This window comes from Piliocolobus tephrosceles, unplaced genomic scaffold, assembly GCF_002776525.5.
Source record: "Piliocolobus tephrosceles isolate RC106 unplaced genomic scaffold, ASM277652v3 unscaffolded_7503, whole genome shotgun sequence".
Taxonomy (NCBI): Eukaryota; Metazoa; Chordata; class Mammalia; order Primates; family Cercopithecidae; genus Piliocolobus; species Piliocolobus tephrosceles.
In genome coordinates, this window is record NW_022334834.1 from 1 (window position 1) to 13555 (window position 13555).

At 41.9% G+C, this 13555-nt stretch overlaps 1 protein-coding gene across 1 annotated transcript; it reads left to right on the forward strand.

Annotated features, from left to right (window-relative positions):
* Positions 1-2550: 2550 nt before the first annotated feature.
* On the forward strand, positions 2551-12829 carry LOC113220634 (spermine synthase-like; the record flags this gene model as incomplete). Its single annotated transcript, XM_026449965.1, has 4 exons — positions 2551-2701; positions 3424-3503; positions 10550-10665; positions 12289-12829. Coding segments are annotated over 4 exons (387 nt in total), but the record flags the coding sequence as incomplete, so codon positions are not given.
* Positions 12830-13555: the final 726 nt, after the last annotated feature.

Below are 13555 nucleotides of genomic sequence, written 5' to 3' on the forward strand. Positions count from 1 at the left end.
TGAGCTCACTTGGACTCGGGAAGGGGAACATCACACACTGGGGCCTATCATGGGGAGGGAGGAGGGGGGAGGGATTGCATTGGGGAGTTATACCTGATATAAATGATGAATTGATGGGTGCTGACGAGTTGATGGGTGCAGCACACCAACATGGCACAAGTATACATATGTAACAAACCTGCACGTTATGCACATGTACCCTAGAACTTAAAGTATAATTAAAAAAAAAAAGATATAAAGGGTATTTACTGGTACTTCTAAGAATACGTCAAATAACCTGTAAAAAGTACCATAAGACGGGCCGGACGCATTGGCTCATGCCTGTAATCCCAGCACTTTGGGAGGCCGAGGTGGGTGGATCACAAGGTCAGGAGATCGAGACCACCCTGGCTAAGACAGTGAAACCCCGTCTCTACGAAAAAATAGAAAAAATTAGCCAGGCGTGGTGGTGGTGGGCACCTGTAGTCTCAGCTGCTCGGGAGGCTGAGGCAGGAGAAAGGCGGGAACCCGGGAGGTGGAGCTTGCAGTGAGCCAAGATTGGGCCACTGCACTCCAGCCTGGGCGACAAAGCAAGACTCCGTCTCAAAAAAAAAAAAAAAAAAAAAGTACCACAAGATGGTCACCCCTGTTGGTGGCCCAGGAAGTTCTTGTGAAAACATTAGCAACATACTTCACAAAATTTAGTAGAGGAGCAATATTCCACGCTGGGGAGGATGCGAGGAGGATACAGGTGCTCATATGCATTGCTGTTTGGCATGTGAAATGCTATCAAAACTGAAACACATGGCTTCTACCCTGTGTTTGAGCACCCAGCGCACAGTTAAAAAGGTGTCACTACAAGGTTTTATTACAGATGTGCTTGTAGTGGCCAAGGCTTGGCAATGACAACAGAAAGAATGTTTTTAGTGGAATGGCGTATTTTTAAAAATGTGTGTTATTACCTGGAGAGATGTTCGGTGAAAATGTTCAAGTTCCGAATGGTGTGCGTGATCCAAATTTTACAAAAGAGCACATACATTTGTGTTTCTGTGCAAGTATTTGTAAGAATCTGTGTGAACGTATGGAAAAATTGTGAGCATATCAAACAGGATTCATAGTGAATTGAAGGCAACTGTGGTGTTAGTACCTCCACAGGTACTTGTATGATGCATTAAGTGAGACAAGTTATAAAACAATAGGACAGAGAAGTCCCAGTTTCTTACAACTGTGAGGCTATAAGAAGAATGATGAGAAACAACATGGGCTAGGTTATTTTAGGGAATTGCGGTGAACTGTTTTTGGTTTTTGGTTTTTGGTTTTTGTTTTTTGAGACAAGGTCTCGCTCTGTCACTCAGGCTGGAGCGCTGGAGCGCAGTGATGTCATGATCATGGCTCACTACACCCTTGAACTCCCAGGCTCAAGCAATCCTCCCACCTCAGCTTCCTGAGCAGCCAGGACTACAGGCACATACCACTAGGCCCAGCTGGTTTTTCTATTTTTTCTAGAGACAGGCTTTTACCATGTTGCCCAGGCTGCTCTAGAACTCCTGGGCTCCAGGTGTTCTGCCCACCTCAACTTCCCAAAGTACTGGGATTACAGGTGTTGGGCCACTGCTCCTGGCCTGGCAAACTCTTAAACTCTTGATTTCTGACTATTATATGTAATTTTTCTTTTACTTAATGTATTTTTTTTTTAATTAGAAAACTAAAAGATGACAGTAACTCCCGTTTAGTTCAGGATGTTGCTTAGATCCAGATGTGTCCCCAGCATAGAGCCTCAGTACTTCAAATATACAGCTGACCTCAAACTTCTTTCCTGTATTGACTATGTATGATCTGTATGGGAATTCCAGCTGGACTCTTGATTGACTCTGATGGTGGGAGCTGTTATATATGACGGTGGGAACTGTTATATATAGCTTTATTAGCAGTAGCCAAGCACTAGAGAAAATTGAGGAACAACATGTTTATACTTTGAGTAACATGCAAAAATAAATCCATAAACAATGAAGTCATTCAGTGCTTAGTATAAAAGAAAAATTAGGCTGGGGGACGGTGGCTCATGCCTCTAATCCCAGCACTATGAGAGTCTAAGGTAGGCAGATTGCTTGAGCCCAGGAGTTCAAGACCAGCCTGGGCAACATAGTGAGACCCTGTCTCTAGAAAAACTTTTAAAAAATAGTTTATTAATTTTAAAAAATAAGAAAAATCAAAAGAAGATAATACAAATAGTGGTAGGAGAGGCAGTATAGATTAGAGATGAAAGTATGTAGTTGGCTTTCAGATGGTAATAGGTATACTTCGTGGATCTGTGGGCAAGCTGGATAACACCTCAAGTCTGTTTCTGCATTGGTAAAATGGATAATAGTGCCTCTAGTATTGTTGCTTTATTGAAATGAGAAGGCACATAAAGCATATATGGTAAGCACTTAATTTTTGCTATTAACAGACATAGATGAAAGTTTTTTGGTTCCTCTAGCAGATACTGTGGATAGCTGTGGATATAAGCCCCCACTTGGTGTTTTTTTCCTCCTTCCTTTACTATTGTTTTTTGTTTAACTACATCCACATGTTGGCTTACTCATCTATTCCTGTTCTTTCTGGAAGGTTCTAATAGAAGACTGTATTCCGGTACTGAAGAGGTATGCCAAAGAAGGGAGAGAATTTGATTATGTGATTAATGATTTGACCGCTGTTCCAATCTCCACGTCTCCAGAAGAAGGTAGATTTTTTTTTTTTTAAACCAAGATACTTATGATGGAAATGTTTCTCTGGGCACCATGTGAGGGCGAAAGGATCTTAGAGACTGTCTAGTTCTCTCACATTTTTAGGGAGTTAAATTGAGGTCCATAGTGGAAAGGTGACTGGATTTGGCTTCAATTGCTGTTCCGCCACTAAATGAGGAAACTCATTCAGTCATTTGAAACAAAAATGAAATAAAATGACTCATTACATTATTGAGATGGTAAATCATTTGATAATGTATTTAATTTATGTGATTTTCAACCTGTATTGGTGCAGATTGGTCACTTATCTAACAACAGAGATAATTCCCTTTCTCCAACCATATATTTGTTCAAAATCACAGCTAGTTCATGTTTTTTCTATAAACTCGAGTTCCTGCTGAGTTTGCAGACTCTGAATTTCTCTCAGGATTTTGCTGCTTGCCCCCTTATTTAAAGCAGTTTTCTTTCACGTTTCGGCCACTGCCTTTGTGTCGAATCTATTGGTATTTTGAGAGCAGTGCTAGGTGGATGTGATTTTGGCATCCAAAATCAATTTCATTATCATTCATGAACAAGCTCTTTGAATAGTGAGTGGGTCTCACACTCGTGCCTCTTTTCCTTCTTCCCCTTTTGGTATTGAGTATTTGAATATTTTACTTCAGATGTTGTGGATACGTACAAACCCATATTTATGAAACTTGTTCTTTTAAACCTTCAGATTCCACATGGGAGTTTCTCAGACTGATTCTTGACCTCTCAATGAAAGTGTTGAAACAGGATGGGAAATATTTTACACAGGTAGGCTGCTTAACAGTTTTTTTTCCTCAAAACACTCTAAGATTTTTATATTTTGAAATCTGAATGCACATTTTTGAAATTTATTAAGGATAGAGCGGCATCATTGGTTTATGTTCTTTCAAACAGTAAGCTTCTAAGTGGACCTGTCCTCTGTTGGGAATTAATGAGTTATCAGCCCTGGTCTTTCGCTGTAGTATGAGCTGCTGCCACCTGATGGAGACACAGACTGATTTTCTTTTTTTCCCCTCCCCTCATCAACATACACTTGATGAAATAGCTCTGGCTGTACTGTGAACTCCTGCCACCAGATGGAAGCAGATTGTGGTGTTTTTCTCATTCTCTAGGGGATTCTAAAACTTTAAAGATTACATTTCTTGGTGTTAAAAATATACATATATATCTTCTATTGAAATCCTTAACAAAATTTTGAAAATGACAGCAAAGACAGCTAATTGATAATCTAGTCTCTTGGTACAAAATTCCTTGATTCATAAACATAAGATAAACACTTACATAGCATCGTACTCTGGATCTCTGAATTATTCTGAGTTCACAGGAAAATCCCCTCCTCCATTTTTTAAAAAAAAAGTACTGCCAGCCTGGACAACATAGTAAGACTATCTCTACAAAAAAATTAAAAAATTACCTGGGTATGGTGGTGCATGCCTGTAGTCCTAACTCTGGAGGCTGAGGTAGGAGGATAGTTTGAGTCTGGGAGGTTGAAGCTGTAGTGAGCTATGATCATGCCACTGCCCTCCAGCCTGGGTGACAGAGTGAGACCTTGACTCAAAAATAAACACAGTATTAGTATACTGTATTTAAATGTCAGGAACAGGCCAGGTGTGGTGGCTTACGCCTGTAATCCCAGTACTTTGGGAGGCCGAGGCAGTTGGATTACCTGAGGTCAAGGAGTTCGAGACCAGCCTGGCCAACATGGTGAAACCCCATCTCTACTAAAAATACAAAAATGAGCCAGGCATGGTAGCAGGAGCCTGTAATCTCAGCTACTCAGGAGCCTGAGGCAGGACATTGCTTGAACCTGGGAGGCGGAGGTTGCAATGAGCCGAGATTGCACCACTGGGCTCCAGCCTGGGCCACAGAGCAAGACTCCGTCTCCAAAAAAAAAAAAAAAGTCAGGAACAGGTAGAGGTTTTAACTCTATCCTCCTGAGGAGGTGTTTGCAAGCAGACCCTATCCTGGACATTTTATGGAATCTGAGATTAATAATGCTGAAAACAACTCAGCAATTCTAAGAGACACCTTGATTCAGGCTCCAGCCTATCTTGTTGTTCCCCTCTTCCCTCTGCGTGCAAGACCTGCAGGCACATTGTGCTTAATCTTAGACTTTGCGCTTGGTGAAAATGTTGGGAAACTTTGAGGAGAGCAAAGCCCTATCTGTAAATGGAGTGTGTCCCCCACCATCCCAAGATTTAGAAATGATTTTTACAAACATGTTGTAGATGGATATAACTATTCAAAGCAGGAGTCTGCAAACATTGGGCCAAATCTGGCCGCCTGCTTGCTTGTTTGTAAAGTTTTCTTGGCACACAGACACGCCCATTTATTACATAATGTCTGTGGCTGCTTTTGTGCTGAGTAGTTGTGGTAGATACTGTATGATCTACAGAGCCTAAAATATTTTCTATCTGACCCTTTACAGAGGAAGTTTGCTGACCCCTGTCTTATAGGAAACCTGCAGTGAAACATGCTCAAATGAAGCTTTCTTACTGTAAAGAAGCAAGTTGGACTTTCCTATGGTGGTTTTTTTTTTTTTTTTGAGATGGAGTTTCGCTGTTGCCCAGGCCGGGGTGCCATGGCGCGATCACAGCTCACTGCAACCTCCACCTCCTGGGTTCAAGCGATTCTCTTGCCTCAGCCTCCTGAGTAGCTGGGATTATAGGCATGTACCACCATGCCCAGCTGATTTTTTTGTATTTTTAGTAGAGATGGGGTTTCTCCGTGTTGGTCAGGCTGGTCTCGAACTCCCAACCTCAGGTGATCCGTCCCCCTTGGCCTCCCAAAGTGCTGGGATTACAGGCGTGAGCCACTGCGCCCAGCCATGATGGGCATTTTTTAAGCAGAGCATGTGGAATTTTTTTCTTTTCATGTTTTTGAGCTAGGTTCTTGGTCTGTAGCCTAGGCCGGAGTGCAGTGGCACAGTGGCACTCATTGCAGCCTCAACCTCCCAGGCTGAAATGATCGTCCTGCTTTGCCCCTCCCAAAGTGCTGGGATTACAGGCATCCATTGCCATGCCTGGCTAATTTTTGTAGAGATGAGGTCTCACTATGTTGCCCAGGTTGGCCTTAAACTCCTAGATTCGAGTAATCCTCCTACGTCAGCCTCCTGAATTGTTGAGATTACAGCCATTAGTGACCGTGCCCAGCCAGAATTTTTTCTTTTAGGTTTCTGCAAACACATAGAAGGAAATCTCAAGCAGCTTAAATCAAGGAAAAATGTGAGGTTCTGGGATCTTGAACAAAAGGAGGCTGAAAAAAATTTGGATCCACTACAAACTAGTCAGTCTGTAGTACAAAAGACAGGACAAAAGAAGACAGCCACACTAACTCCACCTGTTGTCTACTACAATCGTGTGACTGTTGTTCTTTTGTTCTGAATATTGGCATGGCAGGCCGCCTCCTATGGAGAGCCATTATGTTAGTATGAAAAGCTAATAGAATGCTTGCTTAGAATACTACCACAACCCATTTGTAAATATTAATGACCCAGGCTTTGATATCTTGCCTTTGCCAATAGACTTTTTACCAAAATCAAAAGGATTGTATACCCAGGGCTGTCTTGGTTTCTAAGAATTGTCCGAAAGACATATGACGTGCTTTCTGTCCCCATGTTCATTACAGTTGGAACCACAAAAAATCTCATTATATAACACCTGGGGTTCATTCAGTACATTTGGTGGTTGACAGTGTCACATGGTAAGATTTACGTGGACAGGCATGTATAGCCCTTTCAAGAAGTAGTAATGAAGTCAAAAAGCAAGTGATTTGACTCAGGATGTATTGATGTAGTTGCCACAGGGCAGTTTTTTTTTTAACTGCCAGGTGACATGCTTAGGAGGTAACCCAGATTCCTGGCATGCCCACCCACTTTGCCCAAGTGTGCAGCTTAGAACTGGAGTCACGTTAAGGGTGGGATGAAAATGTGTTTTACAGAAGCTAAATGTTCCCACCCAAAACTGCTAGCATCACAGTAGTGAGTTTGTGATGTCATTGGTGTTACTGTGGCTGCCTGAACGCAGCCTTGTCAGCATCCCAGGAAGCTGGGGAATGCATCGTGGAGGGGTGTGGGAATCAAGGTGGGCCAACAGAATTTGAATTGGGGAGGAAGTGTTTTCATGGAACCTAGGAGGCAGATCCTGGGACTTGACCTTCCTCTCTTGTCTCCCTCCAGCCCCATTAAAAAAAAACCTGTAAGTTATAGTTCTCTCTCGTTCCTGCTTGTCTTCTGGAAGCAACCCATCCTTGGTCTCACTTTTTTCCGTTTCTGTATCTTCTAGATGGTTCTTACATGTATGATTTCCTAAATCATTATACTATGTAATTTTACTTGCTTTTGAACTTGATAAAAGTTGCTAAGGATGTATTCTTCTATACCTGTTACTGAGGTGTCATGTGCCTGTAATCCTAACTACTCAGGAGGATCGCTTGAGCCCAGGAGTTTGAGGACAGCCTGGGCAACATAGTGAAGACCCCACCTCTAAAATAAACAAAAGCAAATGTCACCTGTCCACACCTAACATGGGGAAAAGAACTTTCTAGAACTGAAGCTATCGAATTTGGATTTAATCCCCTAGTGAAGCCTCAAAGGGTTAAATAAACCAATGACTAATAAAATCTGAGTTTGCAGGATTGCAGGTAAAAAAAGAAACAACTTGCTGAAACACTGAAGCTTCCTCCACTTAAGAGAGAAAATCACTGGCTAAAATCTGTTAAAACCAATACGGCCCATTAGAATTTGCACAGAATAAGCTTGCTGATGTCACAGCCTAAGTTTTCCCCACTTGCTTCATACTAACCACTTCCCTGCCCTCAAGTTTGCACACAAGACCCATTAGTGGGCAGAAAGAGACAACCATACGTGCCTGAGGATTTTCCAGATCTACCCTTTCCTTTCCATCCACAAATCAATCACCTGCAAATCTCAGAACCTACCCCTTAAGATTTTTTTCTTTTGAGACAGAGATGGAGTCTCACTCTGTGGCCTGGGCTGGAGTACAGTGGCTCGATCACTGCTCACTGCAACCTTTGCCTCCTGGGTTCAAGCACCTCTCCTGCCTCAGCCTCCCGAGTAGCTGGGATTGCAGGTGTGCGCCACCACACCTGGTTAATTTTTGTATTTTTAGAAGAGATGGGATTTCACCATGTTGGCCAGACTGCTCTCGAACTCCTAACCTGAAGTGATCTGCCTGCCTTGGCCTCCAAAGTGTTAGGATTACAGGTGTGAGCCACCGCACCCAGCCCCTTAAACCTTTTCTAATAAAAGGACTGCCTTTAAGCCCAACGCAGGGAGACATATTTAAGCTGGACTCTTGTCTCTTTGTTAGTTGACTTACAATAAAAAGCTTTTCTTAGGCCAGGCTCAGTGGCTCATGCCTGTAATCCCAGCATTTGGGGAGGCTAAGGCAGGAGGATTGCTTGAGGCCAGGAGTTTGAGGCTGCACTGAGCTGTGATCACAGCACTGTACTTCAGCCTGAGCAACACAGCAAGACCCTGTCTCTGAAAAGAAATTAAAATAAGCTTTGCTTTTCTTAAAATCCCAGTGTCGTAATACTGACTTCTAGAACATTGGGCAGTGAGCCCTTTTTTCTTCGATAATGCCAGGTGTGGCCCCACCCCTTGTTCTATCCGTTTTTCTTATCCTTAATGGGTGCTTAATTCTTTGCTATTAGATTTTTATTTATCTCCCATTTGTTTCTCTTAAAAAGAAAAAATGTCATTCCATTTAAATAGACAGGAAAGTGAAATGTATCGTGTTACTTTTTTGGGGTAGGTCTCTATTTGTGGTGTGTGTTTTCTTCTTTTTTGAAACTTCTTGACAATGTTGGGAAAGAACAAATTGAAACTTTCCTATTTTCTTACCACAGTCTATGTAAGGAAGTCTTCCCATATAACCTCTATAAAGAGAGAGTGTGGTGTCAATTTTAACATGGCAAAGCCATTTACTGTGCACCTTGGTGGCATTTTCATTCTATAGCTTCCCCAGTGGTGATCTAAAAACAACTGGGCAGTTTTCTATTTGTGAATCTTAAATTACACGTGTGGTGTTTATATGCTCTCATGGTGAACTTGATGTTGAAACCAAATTACATGCTGGCAAAGGGCACTTTGACCATGGCCATATCCCACTGCGGGACCCTAGATGATGGGTTACTAAACAGTCTGGCACTGAAGGATGACGTCATGTTGAGTGAATGTGCTAAGTTAAAACCATCAAGGCCAGCTCTCAGAATAATTCTAATCTCTTGTCCGTGACTAGCTGGCTGGTTGGTTTTGAAAGCCATTCTTGGGAGTTCTTACATCACAGGCTGCCTTTATTTGTAAATAATTTTCATCTTGCATTATACTTAGCTATTTTGAGGCAAATTAAGAGTAACTTTTTTTTTTGAATTGGAGTTTCGCTCTTGTTTCCCGGGCTGGAGTGCAATGGCACGATCTCAGCTCATTGCAACCTCCAGCTCCTGGGTTCAAGTGGTTCTTCTGTCTTAGCCTCCTGAGTAGCTGGGATTACAGGTGCATGCCACTACGCCTGGCTAGTTTTTGTAGTTTTAGTAGAGATAGGGTTTCACCATGTTGGCCAGGCTGGTCTCAAACTCCTGACCTCAAGTGATCCACCTGCCTCAGCCTCCCAAAGTGCTGGGATTACAGGCGTGAGCCAGCACGCCCAGTGAAGAGTAACTTTCTTAAGAAATGGAATCAGCCACCTGGATTCAGTAGTCTTGTGAATACCAGCTTCAGAGATTAAAAGGAAATAGGTGGTATTTCCTTTTAATCTCTTTATATAAATACCAGTTTTGTTTTCTAAATTCATAATAAAAAGCATTTGGGGAAAATTGTGCTAAAAGGATGATAAAGGCTTCCCCAGACTTAATCCAAATCTACATTTTAACAAGGTCCCCTATGATATCATATGTACATTAAGGAGTTAGAAACATTGCTCTAGAGTTGGGCAAATACTGTATCCATTCAGCAACTCTGCTATACCTTGGCTGGCATCTCTTGAATTCTCTTCACCTTTTTTTCCTTACGGTCACAAGATGGCTGCTGCAGCTCCAAATATCACATCTAGGTTACAGCTTGGAAGAAAGTTGAAGAGGCGGGTGGCTCTCTCTTTGTTTAGAATCAAAAGCTTTTCCAGCAGCTACCAGCAAACTTGCAGTATATCTCATTGACTACCCCTAGCTGCTGGAGATGCTGAAAATGGGGTGACTGGAAAGGGAGGAATGCTAGAATAATGAAGTTGAGAGAAAGTTTTTGATAAGATGTGCAACTGGGTGATATCCCTAGCATATATATCCTGAATAGACTTTTGTTCTCTTATACACAGATTCTAGGAAAAAAATAAGGGTGAATATAGTTCTGTGTCAACATTTTAGACTCTTAGGAGAATTGTAGTTTAAACCATTGTGGAAATCAAGGACACTATCTTTTTGATACTTCGTTTATAACATAATGGTGACTGTTATTGAGAAAATTTCCTTTGAATGTGTTATTTGTATGAATCTTTGCAAATTGCATAGTTTCAATTCAGTGACTGTGTCACTAATAAGAAATTGGTTTCACTGCTTTCTATCATTTCATATTCTAATAATTTGCAATGGCTTGGTCAATGAGGTAGAAGGATAACGAGCTCTAATGGGTCTATAAATAGAATGCAGTGTGATTTGTGAAAATACAGAAGCCTTATCTTGTTTTTAAAGATGAACTTTTATCTAAAGCTGGAAATGTTCTCTTTTATTAACGACCTTCAGATGAGTGGGGCCCTTGGAAGGACTCAAGAATCCCATTTGCTTATCTCTCTTTGATTTAGGGGAACTGTGTCAATCTGACAGAAGCGCTGTCGCTCTATGAAGAACAGCTGGGGCACCTGTATTGTCCTGTGGAATTTTCAAAGGAGATCGTCTGTGTCCCTTCATATTTGGAATTGTATCCTTTGACCATGACATTCTGTTGCCAGATCAAAGCACCCAAGTAAATCCTATGCCAGTTAAAAAATTTAAATCCCAATAATAAACAATTAGCTTAGCCGTAGAGTATATAAAGCCCTGGTTCTCAAGCTTCGGTGCACATTGGAATCCCCCGAGAAGCTTTAAATAAAATCTAAGATTCTAGACTCCCGTTCTCAAAAGTTTTGGGGGGGCTTGCCACAGCTTTCCAGGTGCTTTTAATGATCAAGCACTACTGGTCTAAAGCATTGGTTCTCAAAGATGTTGCCAGACCTGCAGCATCGCTCAAGAACTAGTTAGACATGGACATTCTCAAGTCCCACCCCAACCTGCTGCCCAGTCAGAGGAATTCTGGAGGTGGGGGCCCAGTGACCTGTTCTACCAGCCTTCCCAGGGATTTATGTGCACCTAAAAAGTTTGAGAAGCCCTAGTCTAAAATAACCACCCTACCTGTGGCAGGTAAAATGTCTAAAGACACTCATTCTACTCTTAACATTAAAATTACCTGATGTTAATACTAGTTTCTACACTTGATGCTAATTTGCAGTAGAAATCGAGAAGTAGAATGATGTTGGGGACTGCACAGTTAACGTTGGTGTTCTCTGTTCCACTTAGTAAAGTTAGTCTAGAGAAATAAAACATGGAGAAAAAAGGAAATGAGAGCATTATCATTGGAAATTTGTGCCACGACACAGCTGTGGGCTATAGTCTGCAGACAACAGCTTCCTCATCTGCTGTTGCCAAGTCCAGGTTCCTGTGACGGCAGGTTTTTGTTTTGTTTTGTTTTGTTTTGTTTTGTTTTTGCTGTCAAGGTTGCTCTGCGACTGCTGCTGACCTCCAGTGAAGCCTGGTCCCATCAGACTGGGGCAGAGCCCGGCAGCGCAGACTGCCTGCTGAGACCAGATGGCCAGCAAGAGGCAATGAGAACCCTCTGGATCCTCCACGTGAGGAGGGGGAGTACTCTGCCTGCTGGGTGGCCGTGTCCCTCCACAGCCTGTACAGAGCTTCAGCATCTCCTACCAACTGTCCACCTTCATTTAGGGTTCCCCTCAGCATATTTGTCAGGCCTGTGTTTGCGTGTTTGGAGATTCGAGAAATCAGTTGATAACATTTGAGGCAAAGGCTTCCACCTGCTAGTTCTTCTCTCTTCCTCCTTCCTTCCCTCTCCTTTACTCCTCTGACCTTTTTTCCCTTTCCTCCTCCTTCCCTCTCTTCCCTCCCCCTTCTCTCCCTTCCTTGCATTTCCTGCTACCCCAGCTTTCCATCTCTCCCTCCTTTCCTCCTTCCTTCCTTCCTTCCTTTCCTTCCCATACTAATTCCCTAAAACTTGTGAGACTTTGGATCGGTAGTGTTACCTGAGAGAATATTTGTGTTCCTTTAGCCTTCTGTTGTCCACTCAGTACCTCCTTCAGACATCCCAGGTGGTGGGGATGTCCCCAGGCTGCAGAGTGACCTTATTCAAAGGCTTTCATTCTCATTCCCACAGTGCTCTAAGCCATGAAGGTTTTCATCCATCTTTCAATTTGTAGGCCAGCAAACGAATTACAAGTGATGCCTTTTCTTCCTTGAATTACCTGCTTTTATTCCTTGACTCCCTGTCCAGGTGGGTATTTTACACTGTTTGGAAGAAAGCTAAACCTTGAAGATCAATAGCCCCTAATCACATGTGCTGCAAATAGCCTTCCTGACCTCCATATGCTGTACATGACATCGAAATTAGTCAGGCAATTGATTGTGAATTCCTTAAAGTTTTCCTTTGTTTTAATAATTATTTTTAATTTAAACAAGCAAATGGCAAATGTATATTTTGATGAGCTTAGGGTGTTATTTTTTTTTGAAAGTCAGCTGAAGGATGGTTAGACAGCACAGCGAAGACTGCTAAATGCACTGACCTCCCCTCCCCCCGCCATTAGAATGTGATTTTTGTTCCTTTTTATTTCTCTGTGGGCTTTTGTTTTTGTTTTTGTTTTCGTAGATCTTCAATTTGGATATTTGGAGGAGTGAACATCGTTGTTTCGCTGGAGGGATGATCTTGATGGTGTTTCTTTCCCCAAAAATTGACTTAGATATTAAAATTTGGTGCTTATAAGAGCGAGTTAAAAAAAATAAATAGGATTGCTTCAATTAAAATTACAAAAGAGACATTTCACGTGTTCTGTCGTTTTATTTCAGCCCAGTCCCTTCTTTCTGACTTGTGATCTCATAGAGCAATGGTATCTCCTGGTCTGTTTCTAGTTCTGTCACTCCATGTCATTTATCTCTTTATAATAGGATGGCCTTGGGGCCTTTTTTGAACAGTAGTAATGGCTTCATTTGCCACCGTGCTAAATGATACACAACCTATTACATTCACCAGTCCTTCATTATACCATTGACCTGAGGCTAGCAAGAGATTTTGTCTGACTGTAAAGTTGAAAGTCAAAAGCTTATTTCTATTCCTACTCTTACTAGCAAATTAGATGTGGAAATAAAAGTCATTTTGGGTAGCTGCTAGGAAACTTTGTGAGCAGAATCTTGGCTGCACCGATGTATGACAGAATTTGTGGAGAGGCCTGCGGCAATATCAGCAACTTGAAAACTCCTAAGGAAGAGCAGGTAGCTAACAGCTTGACTGCGTTTGTGGGTAACGATCCACATCAAAAGTGAGCTTTACACTGACCTGGATTGTTAGATGTCAGTGGGTTATTCTGTTTTTATAAAAGGTTTATACTGTATCAATGGAATGAGTCATTTATGGTGAATTTGCAATAAGCAAAGGATTAAAAATGAAATATTCAGTGTCCATTTTGAGATAGAATTGGTGTCAACACAGAACATTCTTCTTCCCAAGGTGTAGGAATCAATAGTATGTATGTAAAAAAAAAAAAAAA